General features: G+C 42.4%; 1 protein-coding gene across 1 annotated transcript in view; it reads left to right on the plus strand.

Moving 5' to 3' along the window:
* ptprub (protein tyrosine phosphatase receptor type Ub) overlaps positions 1–12,440 on the plus strand; it is a 159,351-nt gene extending 146,911 nt beyond the window's left edge. Inside the window, exons 21-29 of the mRNA XM_053433043.1 lie at positions 313–429; positions 1,406–1,560; positions 2,492–2,627; positions 3,307–3,456; positions 5,302–5,616; positions 7,625–7,750; positions 9,739–9,896; positions 12,021–12,156; positions 12,253–12,440. Coding sequence (XP_053289018.1) covers positions 313–429; positions 1,406–1,560; positions 2,492–2,627; positions 3,307–3,456; positions 5,302–5,616; positions 7,625–7,750; positions 9,739–9,896; positions 12,021–12,156; positions 12,253–12,315 — 1,356 coding nt within the window. The 3' untranslated portion in view covers positions 12,316–12,440. The remainder of the gene's footprint in view (positions 1–312; positions 430–1,405; positions 1,561–2,491; positions 2,628–3,306; positions 3,457–5,301; positions 5,617–7,624; positions 7,751–9,738; positions 9,897–12,020; positions 12,157–12,252) is intronic.
* Positions 12,441–20,631: the final 8,191 nt, after the last annotated feature.

Below are 20,631 nucleotides of genomic sequence, written 5' to 3' on the forward strand. Positions count from 1 at the left end.
AGAGATTATCTCATTGTTGCCTTATAATATTACCTCTCAAACCTACCATTTTAAGATTAAAACACAGTTTTTCATTTTTAGAGAAGCTGGAATATAAATAGAAGGATGGATTATGTTGCTAAAATTGTTAAATAAAGGTTATTTTTAACACCAGAGGACAGAGATTTGAATATGCTGCATTTCAACAAAACTGTTAAATTTTCACTTTACCTATCAAACAGATCAATTCATGTGACACCTTCTACATTCGGTCAAATTAGTAGTAGTGATGACACAAGGTTTAACTCCTTTGCTTTCCTTTTTCCCAATCAGGTGAAATGCTGTAAATATTGGCCGGATGACAGCGAGATGTACGGGGACATTAAAATCACTCTGCTGAAGACAGAGACACTGGCTGAATACACAGTCCGTACCTTTGCCTTGGAGAGGGTGAGTTGATCTGACATTTACATTACTACCGTTGTTTAGCTACCCTCTTTTGCATTTGTTAATAAATGTTATATTATTCTTAATTTCACTGCTCTGTCGGGGCAGAAATTAATATGTGTGTGGTTTCTTTCTATTATCTATTCATGAACATAATTTGTCCGTGTTTCCCCGGTTACCTGGTGAAGTAAGAATTCAAATTAAAACTAATTGTACAGATTAGATACCTGACAGGGCTTAGTGCTGATAGGCATGAGGTCCACAGATCCACATTTAGAGGAATTAATATCAGCAGCTGAGCTATCTGAATGCCCATGTCGTCTTTACAACATAGCTGTTGCTATGTCCCCGGTGACCTCCATCCTGTCAATCTCCCCGGGATCTTTCTGTGGAAGGGCTAGAGGAGCAGCTCTGGTGGGACACTGGCACAAACACGGCATTATCATGCCACTGTCACAGCCGCTCTCCACGGGCACACGCTGACGCTTATTCAAATCTGCACAAATTTGGGAGCTGGGGACAACTTGTTTTTCATAACTCTTTCCCCCCCCTTTTTACTTTTCTGTCTTCAGCAAACCTTTGCTTTGCGTTGCTTTACTTTGTCAAATTTTAGCAGAGGGAGAAATTGTAGTGTGACGGCGGTAGCCTCCCAGTGGAGAGGAGAAACCTCCCCGCCCTCACCGAGCCTCAGTAATTCCTCTCTGCGTGTCTCTCACATTGCAACTGATTCTAGGATATGATGCCCAGAGGCCATACTCTCCTAGAAGACCTAACACCCCACATAAATAATGTCCTGGTTGTCATCACACAGAGCCCAAAAACTTTCCACATCTCTCATTGTGGGGGGAATGCCTCTGAATGGATGGCAGCACGTCTTGGATGAAACAACAGCCTGCGGGCTACGATGGTTGGGATGCAAGCCACATAAATGTATTGTTTAAATGTAATGCTAATGTGTGTTCTGTGTTTGTTTCGAAAGAGAGGATACTCAACCAAGCACGAGGTGCGTCAGTTTCACTTCACATCCTGGCCTGAGCACGGGGTGCCCTATCATGCCACTGGACTGTTGGCCTTTATACGAAGAGTGAAAGCCTCCACGCCTCCTGACGCTGGCCCGGTGGTGGTCCACTGCAGGTAACCCAATATAGCAACGGCTGTAACCTGTCTTCTTATAAACCATCTGTTGTTCTACTTCCTTTTTCAAAGTATATATAAAAAACATCGCAATAGGTTATTATGTTTATCAATCCTATTATCTTTGAAGAGATTTATTATCACCATTACCTGAAGTGACAGATGGAGGCGTTTGTGAGCAGCTGTTTGCATCTTCAAGGCCTTTTCAGATAGAATGGGGGTTTGAGCTGCACTGGCCGGGTTCAGCGATGGTTCACGAGTGGTCATCACAGTGGTTGAATAAGAGAGAGAGAGAGAGCCGGGTGGCACAAGACCGTGAAAATAATTGTTCCAATCTGAGAGTGCAGCTCAGCTGTTGTCACGTTCTACCTGTAAGGGCTACCTGTCCTGTAACATAAAAAACAACTTATAACATATCTCTTTACTAAATTTTTCTACAAAGGAATACCTTCATTTTTCTCTTTTTGTACATACTCTCTCGGTTCCATTTGAATGAATAGACAGAGGTTAACAGATAATCAATTGACCTTGAAGCTAAATAAATGCAAAATCAGACATAGCAGCCTTCAACGGTTTTCATGCAAAACTAACCATTATTCAATTAGATTATATTGCTCACTTCAATCTAGCAGTACTCAGCACTTTCAGATTTTCTCTTGTTGTTAGCTTAAAGCTTCCATTAGATTAGTATTTAAAAGAAGATAAAGCCAGAACGTATTGATTAATCAACAAATTAAGTTTTTCGTAATTTCAGAGCTAAATTTAAAGTAAAGTATTTGTATAACTAGTGCAAGCTTAACAAATCACAGAGCTTCAATATCATGGGCTCTGAGCAGACATACGTAACTCTCAAAACATTGGTTGTAAGATTGTTAATGACTCCTCATGAAAGATGTTCTTGTTCTTGTTTTTGTTTTTTGGGTTATTCCAGCGTGGGGGCGGGCCGCACCGGCTGCTACATCGTGCTGGACGTCATGTTGGACATGGCCGAGTGTGAAGGCGTGGTCGATATCTACAACTGTGTCAAAACCCTCTGCTCTCGACGCATCAACATGATCCAGACAGAGGTCAGGTCAACAGATCAGATCATCTACGTACTTTATATTCAGCTGTATATTCAGGATGTGACATTACACAATCAGTGGACTTAATGTGGTCACCTCCCTCCTGCTCTGGAGGGACGCTCAGGTTTCTAAACATTAGATTTTTCCTCCTGTGGAAAGTCAAAGAGTGAGGGGGGGGACTTATGTAAAGGTCATTGAAGTAGTTTGAGAGAAAGGACTCACGTTGTCTGTCGCTGTGCTGCGTGGGCACAGTGCTGTTCTTTAGATGTGGAGATAATTTACATATTCACCCCTTATTATGTAAATCCAACATTGACTTAGCTGTTTATTACATTTGTAATTATTTGCAGGGGTGCTCTAATTAAATGCACACCGCTTGTGTTTGTTTACTCGGAAATATTTATTTGTTCTCCCGCAGCTTTGATACACTACCAACATTACAGCACATATTTTATTCAGACCAAGGCAGGTTATGACAAATCTCTTATTCATAAGGTTTAATTATTTATTTGCATCTACACATGTTCATAACCTGCCTCCTTTGTTGCGTCTGGTCTGTGTGTTTGCACCCAGATATCATGCACTCATCCATTACCCTGAAAACCCAGTAGATTACACATGCATTGCCCACACACGTGCACACAGACACAGCACTTCATCATGTTACCTGTTGTGCCTCCAGGAGCAGTATATCTTCATCCACGATGCCATCCTGGAGGCGTGCCTGTGCGGAGAGACGGCCATCCTGGTGAATGAGTTCGCCGTCACCTACAAAGAGATGCTGCGGGTGGATTCCCAGAGTAATTCCTCTCAGCTACGGGAAGAGTTCCAGGTCAGTCCCGCGCTGGAGTGAACGGTGGATCAGCGGCACCTCAATCAATTTCTAAAGCACAGATTCATTTTGTTGAAACGTGCAACCATTAACATATGAAACATGCACTCATATTCTAAATTAAAAAGTCAACACTCAGCAATCACCCTCGTAATGTGATTTATTTAATATCATCAACAACATTTCTTCACTTACCTTAATGGGACCTACCAGCACTTCAGCTACTACAGTAAAATTGGACTGTACTACTACTGCTAATGCTATCGCAGTATTACTACTAGTATCAAATAGAATACATCGAAATGAACCCCCCTCAAAAGACTTTTACTGCTACTAAATGTACTTATTCTCCATCAATTATACCAATAGTTATATTAATTTATGTGTGAAATCTTGCCGTGGCTCAATTACTGCAGGTCACTTTTACAGGTTTCTTAAAGAAAGCTGCAACAAATATAACAGCAAAACTTTTGTGTTTCTAAACCACTACTACTACTTAACCCACTATTTCTATCAGTAATTATAATAATAGTGCCATTAATGAATGTTTATAAAACTGATGCCTTGTATATAGAGGGGAAAGTTGATGAAGTCAAATCCAGAGACAACCATACTGTTGATTTATTGTATACAGTTTGGAGAGGGTTGTATTATACATTGCATCTGCACTGCATATATTTTGTCATGTGTGTGTGTGTTTGTGTGTGTACCGTGGTTGTTCAGTTAATCCACAACGGTCTGTTTGGTATTCAGACAGCTGCATAAACAACAGATGACGACTCCATCCGCCCTGTTGTGGAAACGTGTCCTTTTATAGCACAGACGTTTTAAAATCAACAGAGTGCAGGAAGGAGCAGACTAACGAGAGCAATGGATACGCATCCACAAACGTGTGTTCGCACGCGCGTGTGTATTTGTGCACGAGTGTTGTTGTTGGTTTCCTTTCACCTCAGACTCTTCGTGGCTTCGCGTTGAAACCCTCCGCCTGGTTTTGCAGGAATGCGGTTTGCGAACATTGTATTAGATGTTGATTAGGAGACAAGAGAGCCAGCTGCGTTCTCGCACGCTTTACCTGCCTCCTCCCTCCGCCGCGGCGCTCAGCCGGCAGCCGCATTCATTCCAGGTTTAGCATTTCAAAGTAATACTGGGAAAAGGCTCATGCTCGTCAGTTAATTTTATACAGTTTTATTCTTTTACAAGTCTAATGGTTGATTCATTTGTGTGGATTAGTGGATGGTACAGTAGGGGGTGACACACGGATTACAATCTGTCTGTTTTTCACAGAGGAGAATGTTACATCGGCCTCTTTGATGGTGTAAACATATCCGTCTAACATCGTTGAAAGCCTGTCCACCGCCCAGTGAGCTCTGTGTTCGCCTTCTCCTCTGACAGCACTCAGCCAACTGGTAGTACTGAGATCAGCAAGTCACAGATCTATTATTGATGAGGTGTATTTTATGATCCAAATAGTCTTTTTCAAGTTGTCTCATTTAATCACAGCTAAGCGAACAGACAGTTCATCAAAGAAAATTCGTTTGCAATATTTCCTTTTGAGTTTTTGAATCATGCAGTTGGCAGAATTCTTCCTTTATTATTTGATATCAGTTTATCAACGTTAGGTTCAGGGTTATTAGAGATTCTTTCAGTTCAATATTGGATTCTTGGAATTCTCCCGGTTGTCTTTGCTTCTGTTTGATACTCTTCTTCTCCCTCTTCCTCCTCTTCCTCCCTGACATATTTGATACCTCTGCTGTGTGTCACCTCTCCTCACGCATCTCATCTTTTAAAAGCTCTTTTAAATTATGTGTAATTTCCTCCTCTTGTCCTCGACTTTTCCCTTTGCAGACACTCAACTCTGTGACTCCCCACTTGGATGTGGAGGAGTGCAGCATTGCCCTGTTGCCACGAAACCGGGAGAAGAACCGCAGCATGGATGTGCTGCCGCCGGATCGCGCCCTGGCCTTCCTGGTCACCACAGAAGGGGAGAGCAACAATTACATCAACGCTGCGCTCGCCGACAGCTTCCACCGACAGGCGGCTTTCATCGTGACGCCGCACCCTCTGCCGGGCACCACGGCCGACTTCTGGAGGCTGGTCTTTGATTACGGCTGCACGGCGGTAGTCATGCTCAACCAACTCAACCAGTCCAACTCTGCTTGGGTAAGATTAAGGTGTATTCTACTGTTTTATTGCCACTGTTTTGTTGACCCACTTTTCTGAAGTGTTTTAGTTCACTCGCACTGGAGCCACTTTTTGCTGTGGAAGTTTCTACTTTCATCCTGGAGGTTATCTGAACTTCACTTTAGACTTTTCCCAACAAACCCCTCACCTCACTGTTTCTGTATCTGTGCTTGGGATTAGTTCCTTCATGCCATTTTGTTGGGCTTTGATCCCTGACCACATTGATCTCAAGGCATGACTAGATAACACCCGCCCCAGATTTTCCTTCCCCTCCTCAAATTCCATCTCTGGAGAATAGCATCGCACTCCCCTCCAGCCACATCTCAGGGTTCTTTTTGTTGGCGTCCCACTTTCTCTCATGAGCATATGTCTTCCTCTGTACTGCAATATTCCGTTCTTTCTTTTACCCTCCATACTACAATAATGAGTGGATACATAACACAAGAATCATGTTGAAGATTAAAAAAACCTAATGAAACACTGAAGAAGTAATTAAAAGAATGTCATAGTGTTTAAAGCCTCCACTCGACACCATGGAGCCTTTATGGGAAGCGAATCCACATGGTAACACTAAATCCTGAGCTGATAAATGAAGACAACCAGATCTAACCTGAGCTAGAAGAATAAGTTATCACAATTATCGAGCATGGATGAAATTAAAGTGTGAAAAATAGTCGGTAAAGGAAAAACATTATTCAGTTCTCCAGATATTTCTCAGGTTGTAGAAATAGGACGTAGCAAGCCTACAGTAGCACTATGGAAATCGGGACTATGATTAAATTGTAAGATATTCATGCCTTCGTGCAGCGAGAGATGTGGCCGGGAACATTGTTTTCAAATTATCCCCAAATCTTTCCATCTGCCCAGTTCTTGTGAGCCCAATATCTCAGGAACAACTGGAGAAACTTTCTCCAAATAGGGCACAAACATTTACCTGAACTCAAGTATGAACTGAATAGTTTTTAATGGTCAAAGCTCCATGGTCAGTATGACCTCACAAAACAGTTTGTTGGCCATAAGTCCAGAATAATAAAGGAATACACAGGTTGTAACACAATTTACTCCACAAAAACTAAACATTAATTTCTAAAAAGCTAACAGAAGATGTACAGCATGTTCTATTAAAGAGCCCAAAATCTTTACAAATTCCTTGTTTAGCCAATAACACTATCTAGTTTGAGTCAAACTGAATAAGTATGGCTGACATCTTGCCCTTAATGGCAGATAAACAGTTTTGCAGAGATGACTGAATGATTCCACAGGGTGGGTATCAACAGTATAGTAATGAAAAGAAATAGGAATCGTTTCTTTTCATTACTATAATGGTGGTGGTTTTCATGCTGACAACTTGCTGCCTAACACTCATGGTAAGAGAATCCTCTCGGCCACCCGATATTCATCAAAATCAATAACCACTCCGACCTTTAAGAGCCTTGTGAGTAATTGTTTTGGGTATGAGGTGCTCAGTAGATGTGGTAAATTAGTGATTGGCTTCTTTGTATCCTTTTTTATAAGTTTTATTCATCTCGTGCCGTCCAGTGGAGTTCAGTCGCCTGAAAACGTAGTTATCACCAATTCAAATTGTTCATCATTAGACATCTGGTTCTGATTCTTTCTTCCACAACATATTATATTTATACTTCCTCACAGAGTCTCTCTCCCCTTATTAACACACATACTGAATCCTAAGGTCTACATATGCACATGCTACCAGCACTTGGCCAAACCTGTTCATCTCTGGGTCTTTTTAAATATATTCTCTGCCTGTTTTAAACACTACATATATAGAGACACCCCACTGCGTAGCAAAACACACACCCTCACACACACTTATTGGCTTAATATTTCAGTCATTTGATCTCCTTAAAGCTCTCTTATCTTTGATGATCCAAAAGGAATTTTCTTGGCCATAACTACTGAAGAAAGTTCAAGTTCTGTACTTGCCGTATTTCGTCAACGACAATAACAATCTCTCCTCCACCTGCAGCCGTGTGTGCAGTACTGGCCGGAGCCGGGTCTGCAGCAGTATGGAGCCATGGAGGTGGAGTTTCTGTCCATGTCGGCAGACGATGATGTCATCACTCGTCTGTTTCGGGTCAAGAATGTCACGAGGGTGAGTCATCAGTTGCCAAACAAGGCGGCTGGAGACATGTTGTTCCACTCAGTGGTGTTTCACTAATGATAACTTGAACCTCATCAGAAATGCATTAGCTGTGGTCCTCATTGGTAATTCAGATGTGACCTTTTACCTACAGTGAATTCAGATTTGCCAACTGTAATGTGCATCTAAAAAGCTGACACCAAATCCTCAAAGTCCGACAACTAGCCAGGCTTAGCTGTGTGCCTGAAACCTTCAAATGATGATTTGAATTTTGTTTAAAACTTCCAACATGAACACAAACTCAAAGGCTCAATGCTTCACTTGCTTCTGTATTTGTACCTGTGCATCGTTATCTGTCTATATTGCTTTATTATGCATAGACTTCTCTAGTGTTTGCCTCATGAAACACGGAAGGTTGTCAAATAAATACACTGTAAAATGCAGAGATTTATGCCGAACACAATGGCAGATCTGTAGAAAGAAAAGTTATCCGTAGACTGTATAAAGCATACTTCAAAGAATATATTTAGATATTCAGCAGCCCAGAAAATTGAACCACAGACACCATTGTTTCCATAAGACGTTCCTGTAAGAGCGATACAAATTATCAGAGCTTTCTTTCTATGAAAAACCTGCACGAGAAACCCATTGACGTGCATGCAATAAAGGTCAGTCTCTCTCTTTTTCAATTTCTTTTTGTCATTACCTAGATACGCGTCTTCCTTCTCTTAGGTGGCCGTTAGCATACTAAAGAGGGGTTTTCATCATCATGATGCATGTCATATTTTCCGTTGCAGGACACTCTTTTCGGACTTCCTTTTGATTAGTTCATAAAGCATGTCACACTTTCAAAGAGCAGAGAATTAGACAGAACTCATTAAATTGGCTAAAAAAAGACATGGTAGAGGGAGCAGAGGGGACGTCATGGTGGTCTCTCCTCAAATACATATATATATATACACATGTGTAATATAGTCTCCAAGTATATGTCATCTTGAATTCACTAACATCACACAGTGTGTTGATTGTGTGTGTGTGTGTGTGTGTGTGTGTGTGTGTGTGTGTGTGTGTGTGTGTGTGTGTGTGTGTGTGTGTGTGTGTGTGTGTGTGTGTGTGTGTGTGTGTGTGTGTGTGTGTGTGTGTGTGTGTGCAGGTATAGACTTTTGCCTGGGCATTTGCATAAGCACATGCATGTATTCTGCTCAGGATCACTGTCAACCAATTATTGAGGACATCTGTATGCATGGCTTTTATTGCAGCGCTGCCATTATAAGCAGTGCGACAGGCAGTGCCCAGAACTTCCTTTCTTGATTGGCATCCTCACCTCCTCCCAAACGCCCTTGTCATTCCCCCTATCTGCATAAAGCACCTTTTCTTCCACTCGTTGCATACCACTGTCAGGGATAGGGCAACTTAACACAGCATGGGAGGTATCCAATCACACAGAAATAACACACGCCTCTCGTTCTCTGTGACCGGCTGGAGTCGAATCAGTCTTTTTTTCCAATGCTTGACAATGATATACAAGGGAAGAGAGTAAAAGTCAAAGGAAGTGCACTGTAAGCATATGTACACGGAGCGGGGAATGTAGCACCAAAAAAAGTACTCTCGGTAAATCCCACTCCCACTGAGGCGCAGTTTCTTCATACATCGTTGGTGTCTCTGCCAGCTCAATTTGCATGACTTATAGTTCTCCACTGAACCTTAAGTATTAGGAGAGAATCTACAGGACAAGGTTATGAACACACAGGGACCCATCTCGCTCGCAGCTCAGGCCCCACTCACACCTGAAGAATCATATATCTCAGAGTGTGTGTGCTGAGCGAGCACGGCAGAGTGCCAGCGTGTAGCCCGGGGAGCACTGAAACACGGGTGTTAACGGGCACACGCAGAAATGCTGCAGCAACTAGTAAATATGAAATAACACTGCACGTGAGTGCATGTAAGCAGGCATAGTGCAGCGGATCAGATTCCATGTGTTTTGTGTTTTGATTCTGAAGCTCCAGGAGGGTCAGCTGGTGGTGTGTCAGTTCCAGTTCCTGCGCTGGTCGGCATACCGCGATGTCCCCGACTCCAAGAAGGCTTTCCTCAACCTGCTGGCCCAAGTGCACAAGTGGCAACGAGAGTGCGGAGAAGGACGCACAGCCGTCCACTGCCTGTGAGTAACCTCTCAGCAACATGTATTGGAAACAGACAGCAGAAATAAATCTCATCTACCTCTGAAAAGGTCTTAGACAGTGAAATAATGCAGCTGAAGACTGACATTTAAAATCCTCCCAAAGAAAAAGCTTATTCAGAAAGGGCAGCATCACTAAAATGTCTGTTAGAATGGGACAAATCATCAGCACATCTGTCGGATAATGACATATACTGCAGAGACTAGTTAAAAGTACTTTTCCATGACAGAACTGTGTGATGTACTCGGCTGTTACGTGTCGTGCTCTGCTGTGGTGTGGTGCAGCTCGATGGTTGTGTTGCTCCTCTGTTGTCCTTACCCCCCCGCAGCGCACACCCGATGATGAATATGAATGGGCCGTCCAGCTCATTGTCGACCCGTCACACGTTCACCCCCACCGCCCCCCACTCCGAAAGCACATCAGTCAGCGCTGTCACACAGAGTTACCCGCGACAACCAAGAAAGAGATTATGGAGATCAAATCAATTATGGCTTAATACAGAATGCGATGGTTCTCACTACAGTAAATCCAGCACTGCCACGGCGCTGACGACGATTGATTACCTTAATATTGCCTGTGTACGCTGCAGAGGCTCGCGAGCCCACCTTCGTCTCAGGAGGGAGGATGTGGATCGTCCTCCAGTAGTTTATTGATATTGCCTTTCATTTGTGATGACCAGGACAATATTTCCGAGGAAATGTCACTGTGCTGTTTTTTCTCAATTTGCTCTTCCTCACAGCTTTTCCTCATGTTGCTATTTTTGAAGAGGCTGTTTACAAAACCAGGCCTATCAGATTACACATATTCTGCCCTGCTGATACTTTATTACAGCTTTCAAGGACCTATTTAAATTGCCATGGAAGCACTTTGTAACCTTGTTCAGATGAGTGCTATACAAATAAAGTTATTATTATTATTTAATTATTAAAGAAATGATAAGCCCCAGGGAGGGAGATGTATGTATATCTTATTACATATACTAAACAAATATGGACCATACTGCTGAGCATGCAATGTTATAGGATCTGGGTTGAATCATATTGACAGCCAAGGTCTAAACTTAAACAGCTTTTAATGGAAGGGCTAATGGTATGGCTGTAGACTCTGAGGATTATTCATATTTCATGTTACTGTTCAGTTTTTAAATAGCCTTTGTTTTAATTGTGCTGTATTAATAAGATGTAGTTAACTCATCTGTATTTCAAATAGATAATAATATCACCATGCTAATGTGCTCACCATGAAAGTACTGTCATGCTTATTCAGAGTGGAATATTCGCTTAACACAGTCTCAATGTTGCATTTGGAGATTTGCGGCTGAAGAAACATTTCATAAAAGATGAACGCTTTTGTTATAAACAAAAGTTTTGGTCAAATTACCTATTGATAGCTCCAGAAAAAAAAATATATTGTGAATTAATGTCATTACATTCCATCCCGAGCCATTTCATTTGAATTCTAAAATATTCACATCATCGTGGCAGCAGAGGATCATCATGAGACGATGGTCACCAAAGTCAGCAGGATTTTTTGTCAATTGTGTTATCAAAGTGATAATAACCAGCATTGCGTTACCTAAAGCCATGCATGTAGTGTGGCTAGTGTACAGCACTAAACTACTTGAATATCGTCTTTCACTCTAAAAACATCACTATGGCTCAGATGGTTTTGAACCTGGAAAAAAATGTAATATCGTGAGTCATCTGGGAAATTGAAGTCTGTTCAGGGCCCTACACGTGTATAATTAATGACATAGTTGAATTAAAGACACTACACCAATACATACATTTCAATTAGAGGGAGCTCATTCTATATGCCCCTCTGTTGCAGCCTTTATTTAATCAATTAGTGAAGGAAGGGAAGGGGGGGTAGCCTTTTTTATTTGTATAGTTATTTAAATTATTATAATTATAACAATGATTATATTCCTTTTTTTGAGTAGGAATTTTCCACGGGACCAGGAGTTCATGTTCATGGTTTCTCATTATTCCTGCCGAATGAATTTAAAACGAAATATTGAAAGAAAAAAGATGAAAAAAGATGAATAAAAAAAGAATACATCTGTTTGAGATGTTTTCCAAAATGACCCACCTCCTCCTCTGCAGTAACGGCGGTGGCCGCAGTGGCTCCTTCTGTGCCGCTAACATCCTCATCGAGATGATCCAGTACCAGAACATGGTGGACATCTTCTACGCCGTCAAAACTCTACGCAACTGCAAACCCAACATGGTGGAGTCTCTGGTGAGAGTTTCTAAGTGACAAAAATGTACTTCTGTAATTATTATTTTGATTTCACTTGTTAATTGTTAAAAAAAACTAAATCTTATTCTTCCTCAGGATCAGTATCGATTCTGCTACGACCTTGTCCTGGAGTACCTGGACTGCTTTGAGGGGAGATAGCAACAAAATGTTTCTCACAGCGGCAGTGAAGATTCAATTTGAGGCCACCCAGTGACCCTCCTCTACTTTCATGTTTGGACCTGCGGACTTGGAGTTGAAGGAACTGCAGAAAAAGGAGAGGGGGGGGGGGGGGGGACAGTCAGAGTTCTAACTTTTAACCTTTAATGTACAGCTGTGATTTCCTCCTTGATGGTGATGTGTATCTCTTTTGATATCTTTCGTGCTTTTTCTTGGTCCTCTTTGCCTCTCGGACTAAAGCTCCTTTTGTGCTAAGGGATTCCAGCAGTGAAACAATATTCGGAGCTACTAAACGGACCGGTCTGTTCTGAGGGGGGGGGTCACCTTGGCTGTGTTTTCATTGTTTCACTTGTACAGCGAGAGCGGGCTGGATGTAACACCAGAATTACAGAAGCATTAACGCAGGAGCATTTTTTTTCTTCTCTTTTAAGAGCTACATGCAACAGCAGTCCACTGTGGTTGTGGCATGACTTACCTACCATACCATAAACTGCCTTATTCTCTGACCATAGGACCGATTTATTCAAAACCCACGAATAAATCCCAAAAGTCGCCATAAATGGTGTAGAAACAGCAGCAAGGGACCTACTGCATTGGGGTGGACCAGCCCAGTCCTCAACAGTATTAATGCAGTTACTGTACAGTCGTGCAACGTGTCGTGTTTTGCCATAATGTTTGTGCTGGATTACCATGTGTGCTACAGGTGGACGTTTCCAGGGGCCTCCGCACTGGGCCCACTGCCACCGCAGGGAGATTCCTGTCTCATTGCTGTCACAGTGCCAATCCCGCTGACTGACTTGAATCCTCTGTTTACTTTGTTCCTCTGCTTTCCTCATGATATACACTTACAAACACCCCAGTATGTACTGCATCAGCTAATGTACTCGCTCCAAGTGATTGTTTGAATTTTATACCCGGCGGGAGAGGAAAAGGAGCCGACTTGCCATCGTGATGGTGGTGCAAAACATTATATTTCATTAACGTGGTTTTAAAGTCGAATCCAGTGTACCCAGTTCAAGCTGTTTAATTCCTTTGTTGTGTGAGGGTTTTGGTTGTTCTGTAAACAGTTGAAGAAAGTTAATCCGGTTTGAATCTCATCTTAACTCTTTCAGGTAGGAGCCTCATTTTCACCATTTTGACATGAACACTACTTGTTATTTGTTGCAGTGTAACATAAATGAAAAATAAATATATATAGATAAATATATATATGTAAAAAAAAAAAGGGGCATTACCATTGTGTAGAAGGCAAAATATGCTATTTTGTGTTACCATTCAAGATATAAGTGTTTTCATTTATTTTATCTTCAAATAAAAGTGGCATTTAAACTGTAAAAAAGAAGAGAGCGGTTGCCCACGGACCCTGTGGCTCAGCTTCATAGACTTGATGGACAAACACAATCCATTATTTTTTATATGCTGGCCAACACCTGCAGACCACTGGATGTGTTTGTGCACAAATCAATGAAACATCCCCTAAAAAGACCCCCGACACAGACGGGGAGGTATTTTTCTTTAACATCTCTGTTCCAGAACCAAGTAAATATCTACTCTGCCCTCCACTATTACCCTTTAAAATATGTTATGTCCCCACCGTATCTCCTGAAGCTCCTTTTAAGTGCAGGTTTTCATGGAGGGTGGTAAAGCGATCGCTCCGGGGCCCGACCTAATGAACAAGGAGAGAGGCCCCGGAGCCCACAGGAGCTGAGACATGGCAGCTAGCCGAGTCTCGGCTGCTGGTATGCGGCCCGTAGTCTGGCTCGGGTGGGAGCGCCAGGATTCTGTGAGGAATCTTAACATTGCGGCAATAAGACCGGGCTCCCGCAGCTTCACTGAGACGGCAGCTTGTTTGTGACGAAGATGAAGAATGAGGTAGCTACAGTGTAGTCAGTGATCTGACAAAGGAAGTGCCTGGACACTTTTTCTTGTTGGTAAAAGGAGTGTGTACATACAGATGTATATTATGTTATGTGAATACTATATGAATATTATACTATATGTTTGCCCAGAGTAAAGACGTACAGTAAGTAAAACGCTACATAACCACCAAGCTGAATGTGCTGTAAATGACCATTTTGTGAGTTTATTGCCGGAACTTTTCACACCCGAGTACAAACCTGAGTCTCCCTGAGTGTTTAAAGCAGGTCTGTGAAAGCATGTGTGAACTCATTGTCTGCTTTCTATTTTCATTTCAGTTTCATTTAAATAAAAGAAATTCCCCAATTCACATAATCTATTTCAACCATTGTGTTGTCCGCCGCAGCCCAGACAGCCGTGTGAGTGGATGGTACATTTACCATTCCTAAGCTTTTTATCGTGACCGCACTCTGGGGCGGCGGCTGAGGCGACAGCCCAGTGAGGGGCGTTGATCTCACATGTGTGTTTCTGTATGAACCAATGGAACATGACTACTGTGTTTTTGACCCTTGTACTTGTGGGGGCAGGTTGTGTATTAAATGAGAGCAACGGAGATGGCCGATGTAATCCGGGGTTGAGGAAGGGGTTCGCTCTTAAGAATAACAAAGATCAACAATAAAAGAACGAGGGAAAAAAAAACGAATGTGTTGTTGTCGACTTATCGTTGGTTGTTGTGTCCAAAAAAATGCCCATCCAGCTGAATGGGACTGTGCTGGTACGACTGGTTTGTCAGCAGAAGCAGAGGACTGACAGCTGGACGTTGACTTCCTGTGGACGAGCCTCTGGCCCTCCTGCGGTTTCTCAGACGGATGGGATCTTTTCGCAGTTCCCTTCGCCTTCAACCACATCAACCATTTGATCTCTCTCCCCCCTTTTGAATCTCTAACCTCATTCCCCCCCCCCCCCCCATCATGCCTCTCACCCACTCCTCTCTGTCCTCCTCCCCCGCCGTCGTCTGCACTTCCAGTACTTTCATTTCTCCCTCTCATCCTCCTCCGTCTTCCTCGCTTTGCTGCTCCGCCCAGAGTAAGGTGACTCCAGACCACAGACTTCCTCTCTCACCCGCGGCTATGTTGAATAATGCATCAGTGCTGCAAACTGATCCAGTGTTTAGCAGAGGGACAAGCAGGATTAATTAGAGGACAAGACCCTCTGCTGGTGGGTTGAGGACCATATGGATTCTCCTTTGGATTGTTAAGAGATTGACGGAGCTTAAAACCCAAACTACCAGAAATGGTAAAGTTGTGTGATGGTACATGCACATTTTTCATTTGTCATGTCTGTAAGGAGCTAGAATGCATTGTACATTTAATGTGCAATAGATTAGGCCCTTTTAATATCTGCAAGATTTCCCAGTTTTCATTTTTAACCTTCAGAAAGCCATTACAACATGAAGTCCTTGGTGGCAGACTCATCCTTTACCGCTCATATCTGACCCGTGGTTTAGGTAATTAATGTTAGCAACTTCCTCACGACCAGATAAGGGACAAAAGCTGCCACTGGCACGCCGCCTTTTGTCCAGTACACGGTCCCACAGCAGTGTGGGTATGGTGTGTGAATATGCAGTGGATGCTGATATTCTGACTCAACAGGGAAGGCGAATAAACGTGAATATTCTCTAAGTCCATAGCTTTATTAAAGCTGTGTCATTATGAAAGCTTGAAGGATCTTTACGGCAAAAAAAAAGACAAACAAACAGAAGAAAAACAATTCAAATGCAAATGAGGAAAAGAAGGACACGACTCAACAAATCTACTTTTCTATCAATATTTTCTTGCTGCTTCTGACTGATTCCAGCAGTCCTTTGTCCCTTGTCCTTTAATTAACCACAGACAAGTCACAGCTCACACCAGGGACGGACTGGGACTCAAATGAAGCTCACTGGGATTCTGCCGGTTGGTGTTGATGGCCAGTCCGACAATGGTTTACACAAGTTCCTTTTTAATCAACTCCTTACTGCATCTGCTACTTGGATGATTGTTGAATGGCCATCAGAGAGAAATCCTTCCTATTCAGACATTTGAGTTTGGCACATTGAGGCCAAATGAAAGAATCCTGAACATGATGATCGATGATATTGTGCTGTCATCTTTGGTTTTCTGTAGATTACACAAAGCTCCTCACAGCTCGTCCACAGTGTGTCTGGCATTTAGAAGGTGGACATCATCTCCTCCTGGTCAGTGATGGAGCGCTCCTCATGACAGACAATTGGTTTCAGTTTCACCCTGTCGTCTTTTTCTTTTCTCTCAGAAAGACAGACTCATCGAACTTTCCAGATTTCTGCTGCTGCTCGGACATTTATTTTGACACTTGTTTGTCCACCAGCTCCAAAGGCAGGTTTTTGAAAGCTTGGTTAAAAAACAGCCCATAGATAAATCTCAGCAGCTCCGTTTTTTTTTCTTCTTCATCCTCAAAAATCCTCTTCAGGGCCACAGGACAAGAAGTATTCTGTTCGGCTTTGTAGGAGACGATCGGCAGCCGGATTAAGAGGGAGCATTGTGTTCAAACATGACCCAGGTGGGCCGGCAGATATTATGAACTATGTAATCTCAGGAATTAGCTTTCAAAATGTGATACTGGCACCGCTCAATGGCTGGTAAACAGAAAAGTTGACAGTGGCTTTATCTGCTCCACAGGCGATGATTCGTCTCATTTCCAGGTCAAACTTACTAAGGCTTGATGAATGCCATCTTCATTCAGTGTAATCATCTCTGCTTCTTCTTCTCATATTCATCGTCATTTGAGTCATAAAAAAGCCTGGCCGAGCGTTACAAGACAAACCATCATGTCTTTCATTGAACCGCACACTGTAATCTTATGCAGTAGATATCTCAGTGCACCTCTATTTCTTGCACCTTTGGGTAAAGTGGCCATCTTGTGCATTTCTGTGGAAACACATTGACTGATTTCCTTCTCACCTCCACGGCCAATTACTAATTCCTGACAGCAGAAAGTACAGAAGGCTTCCTGAGGCTTGAGCTGAGTGGAGCTGATGGGTTTAACCCACGTCTCTTTCACTTCCCTTTGTTTGTTGCAGCTGCTCAGGCTTTTCCTTTGCAGGTTTATCCTCCCACTGAACAACACCAGACATTTGGACATTGCCTAAATTGGCTTATTTACACTATACATATTGGTTGTGACTGGAATCAGTAATCACTCAATAGTGAATTCACCATTGTGGTGTCCGATTGTTTAGTTATATTTTTTATACCCTATATAGTGCACTCATTGTTTCCCATAATACATTGTGAAACATAGTGTACAGACGATGGTCACTAACCGAGCAATATATCCCATCATGCATTGTGCTCACTGCAGAGAGACGAAGGAAGAGACGAAAGCAGGAACAGACAAATACAGGTCTAATTATATCTTTTAGTTAAGGTATTAATACATTTATTGTGGGATTTTCCACCTGACAACATTATTGTTGTTGTATAGATAGATAGATAGATGTACTTTATTGATCCAAAAACAGGAAAGGATTGTGTTATGCTGGCTTGTCATCTATGAATAAGAGACAAGCATGTCAAATTGCAATAGTTGTTTAGAAAGTTAAAGGTGGGAATATAAGATGTGCAAAAAAGTTGCATTTATTGCAGGATTAATCAGAGAGTTTTGGTGGGACAGAAACTAAAGGGTTCATGAAGACCCTACATAGTAAAGTAGAGGTTAGTGAATGAGTCTGTGATTTCGGACACAGTGATCCCGGCTGTGTATGAGTGGGCCGACTGTGATTGGATGATACCCATGGGGTAATCAGCACATGATCTGCCACTGCGGTTGCATCAGATCCTGGATCTGTAAGAGTGTTGGCTGGTGATGAAAGAGTAGATTAGCAGTTGCAGGATGACTGGAGTCCAATATGGGACAAACCAATTTTGCCCAATATACGGGATTTCTGGCCTAACACTGGGCAACTGGAAACGCGACAGGTAATTGGAATCTTATCATTTAATTTCAATGGTGTAATGACTGCCATGTAAGAGATAACTTATCAACTGGCCAGGATCCAACTGGGTTTTCGCTGGTCTCTCTGGGCCTCTTGTCTTATGTTCCTCCACTGACAGGCTCGATGGATGTCGGCCTCTGCCTGGCTCTCCCTGGTGAGTCCCGCGCCAGATCCACTCGCATGTGGTGTTTCTGTAAAACCGGTAGTGAGGTCTGACAGCTTGCAGCGTCAGCCGATGGGAAGACGAGAAATATTTGCAGATTCCCAAGCTTTTTAGTCTCCTCATATACAAGGCATATTAAGATAAATGTAACCAGTGTATAGTTGTATAATAATATGCACATACTTTCTTTCCAATAATTTTGTCTTGTTATTCAAATCATAAATCAAATACTTTTTACCCCTATGTTTAAACAACTGTTTGTTAGTTTTTGCTAACAGTTTCAAAAATTTATTCATCAGCCTACTTTTAGTAAACTTAATCAACCCATTTGACTATTTACACCATGTATATCATATTCTTATTTTTGTTTTTATACAATTGTTTAAAATATTTTAATGTCTTTGATTGTATATGATGATAGCCGAAAGGCCCGCTCCCTAAAAGTGAAGCCAAAGTGTCTATTAAACCCCCCTAGTGGCATGCTGCAGTATAGGTCATAAACTATGTCCTTCTTTTTCATTTGGCTTCATTCAGTGGAGATACATCGGCCATCTTTATGTACACACTACGATCTTAAACCGTTTATGCTCTAATTTAAGCTACTATTTGTACTTCTACACTATTTTACTTATATTCATGCACTCTTAACAGCAATGATCTACTTTAGACTCAATTAGTCTGGTGGACCTTATATGTATTTGATATGCCGTTTTTTGGGTGGTAAGGCATAGATTTTTATATTATAATTTAAACCTTGTTAATTTACTTCACAATCTTTCCATGTAGCCCCAGGCAACAAGCAGACCTAACCCCTGGGGCTACAAGCACTCGGTTTTGAATCACTGCTTTTGATGGTGGACTCACTTGTTGCTGAACAGCTTCAGAGACATGATACAGGCTGTAATGCTCCTGAAGGTTTCAGTGCGGTTTATCTTACTAAATACTCGATGTTTCTTCTTTCATGCCAAATGCTTGGCTAATAGACGATGATAAAATCCAATATTCTCTGGGAGATTATTGTCACAAAAGATCTTGCGGATGACCTTGCCCAAGCCTCAGTCGATAAGTGGAAAGAGAAGATGCATATCCTTTAACATAACATCGAATTATGGTTCGAGGCTTTCAGAAATGAGAAAGAAGGTCTGGATCCATATATTATTTCACTTCTGAGAAGCACTACAGATCTGTAAACAGACTGATAATCTCTGAGGAGAAATACTCCTTGGTACATTTTCCTATAAAACTCACGGTGAAGGTGAAGTATACTAACACACACACACACACACACACACACACACACACACACACACACACACACACACACACACACACGTAACATTATCTTGTCTCTCCATCCTGTTGGTACTCAACTTCTGCTGGATAGTGCTGCAGACAAGACAGGTGGCTCCAGCTTTGTGCTCAGCGGAGCGAGGACGGAGCGGGGCTGGCCAGATGGCTCCGTCCGCCATGTTGTCTTCTCACTGGTTCTGTTGCCACAGTCGATCTGACTGGAGCCCTTATCTCAGCAGTGTGCTCTCAGCTCAGTGAAAGTCATGGTTCACATGAACATGGCGATGAGAGGGAGCCGCTGATGGTTCCAGGCCGGATCACTCAGACACACAAGGAGCTGGAGACAGATAACTGGAATCAGAGGACACATGAGTGACTCAGCCATCCCTCCCCACTTTATCAGCCTCGCCTCTTGCTGTGGACGAACCCTGCAGCAGCACGGCTCCTCCACCGACACCAGCCACCTCTAACTCAAAATGCTCTGACCTGTGCCATGTTGTGTCCTTGGAACCAACAGTTGAATTTGGCCAGTTGATGGAAACAAGTTGGCATAAAACGGCAACGGTTAAAGAAAACAAGGTAAAGAGGGTCTTTGAAATCCTTGAAAAAAAGAGGAAAACAATCAAATTCAAGAAGTTGCAGAGACTTAACTTCAAAGTGACATGTTCTCTCGAGATATCAACACAGTCTGAGGCTGGCGTTATTTCGCTCCAAGGATAATTTCTTGTTGTTAGTACACATATAGAGATGTTGAGCCTTGAGGGTTCGGGGGAGTAGCTTGTAAATGATCCCATGTCAACATGAGCCATTTCTAGGTTGTGGCAATAAAGCATCTCCAAGACGCCGTAAGTTTGAGAGATGGGCTTATCAAAAGGTCAGCCCTGTGAGGGACTGGCTTAGCAACTGGATTTATCCTTCGGTTTATTTAGAGCAGAAAAATAGGGCCACAAACGACAACTAACATCCATCACACTTC

This window comes from Pleuronectes platessa, chromosome 10, assembly GCF_947347685.1.
Source record: "Pleuronectes platessa chromosome 10, fPlePla1.1, whole genome shotgun sequence".
In the NCBI taxonomy this organism is placed as follows: domain Eukaryota; kingdom Metazoa; phylum Chordata; class Actinopteri; order Pleuronectiformes; family Pleuronectidae; genus Pleuronectes; species Pleuronectes platessa.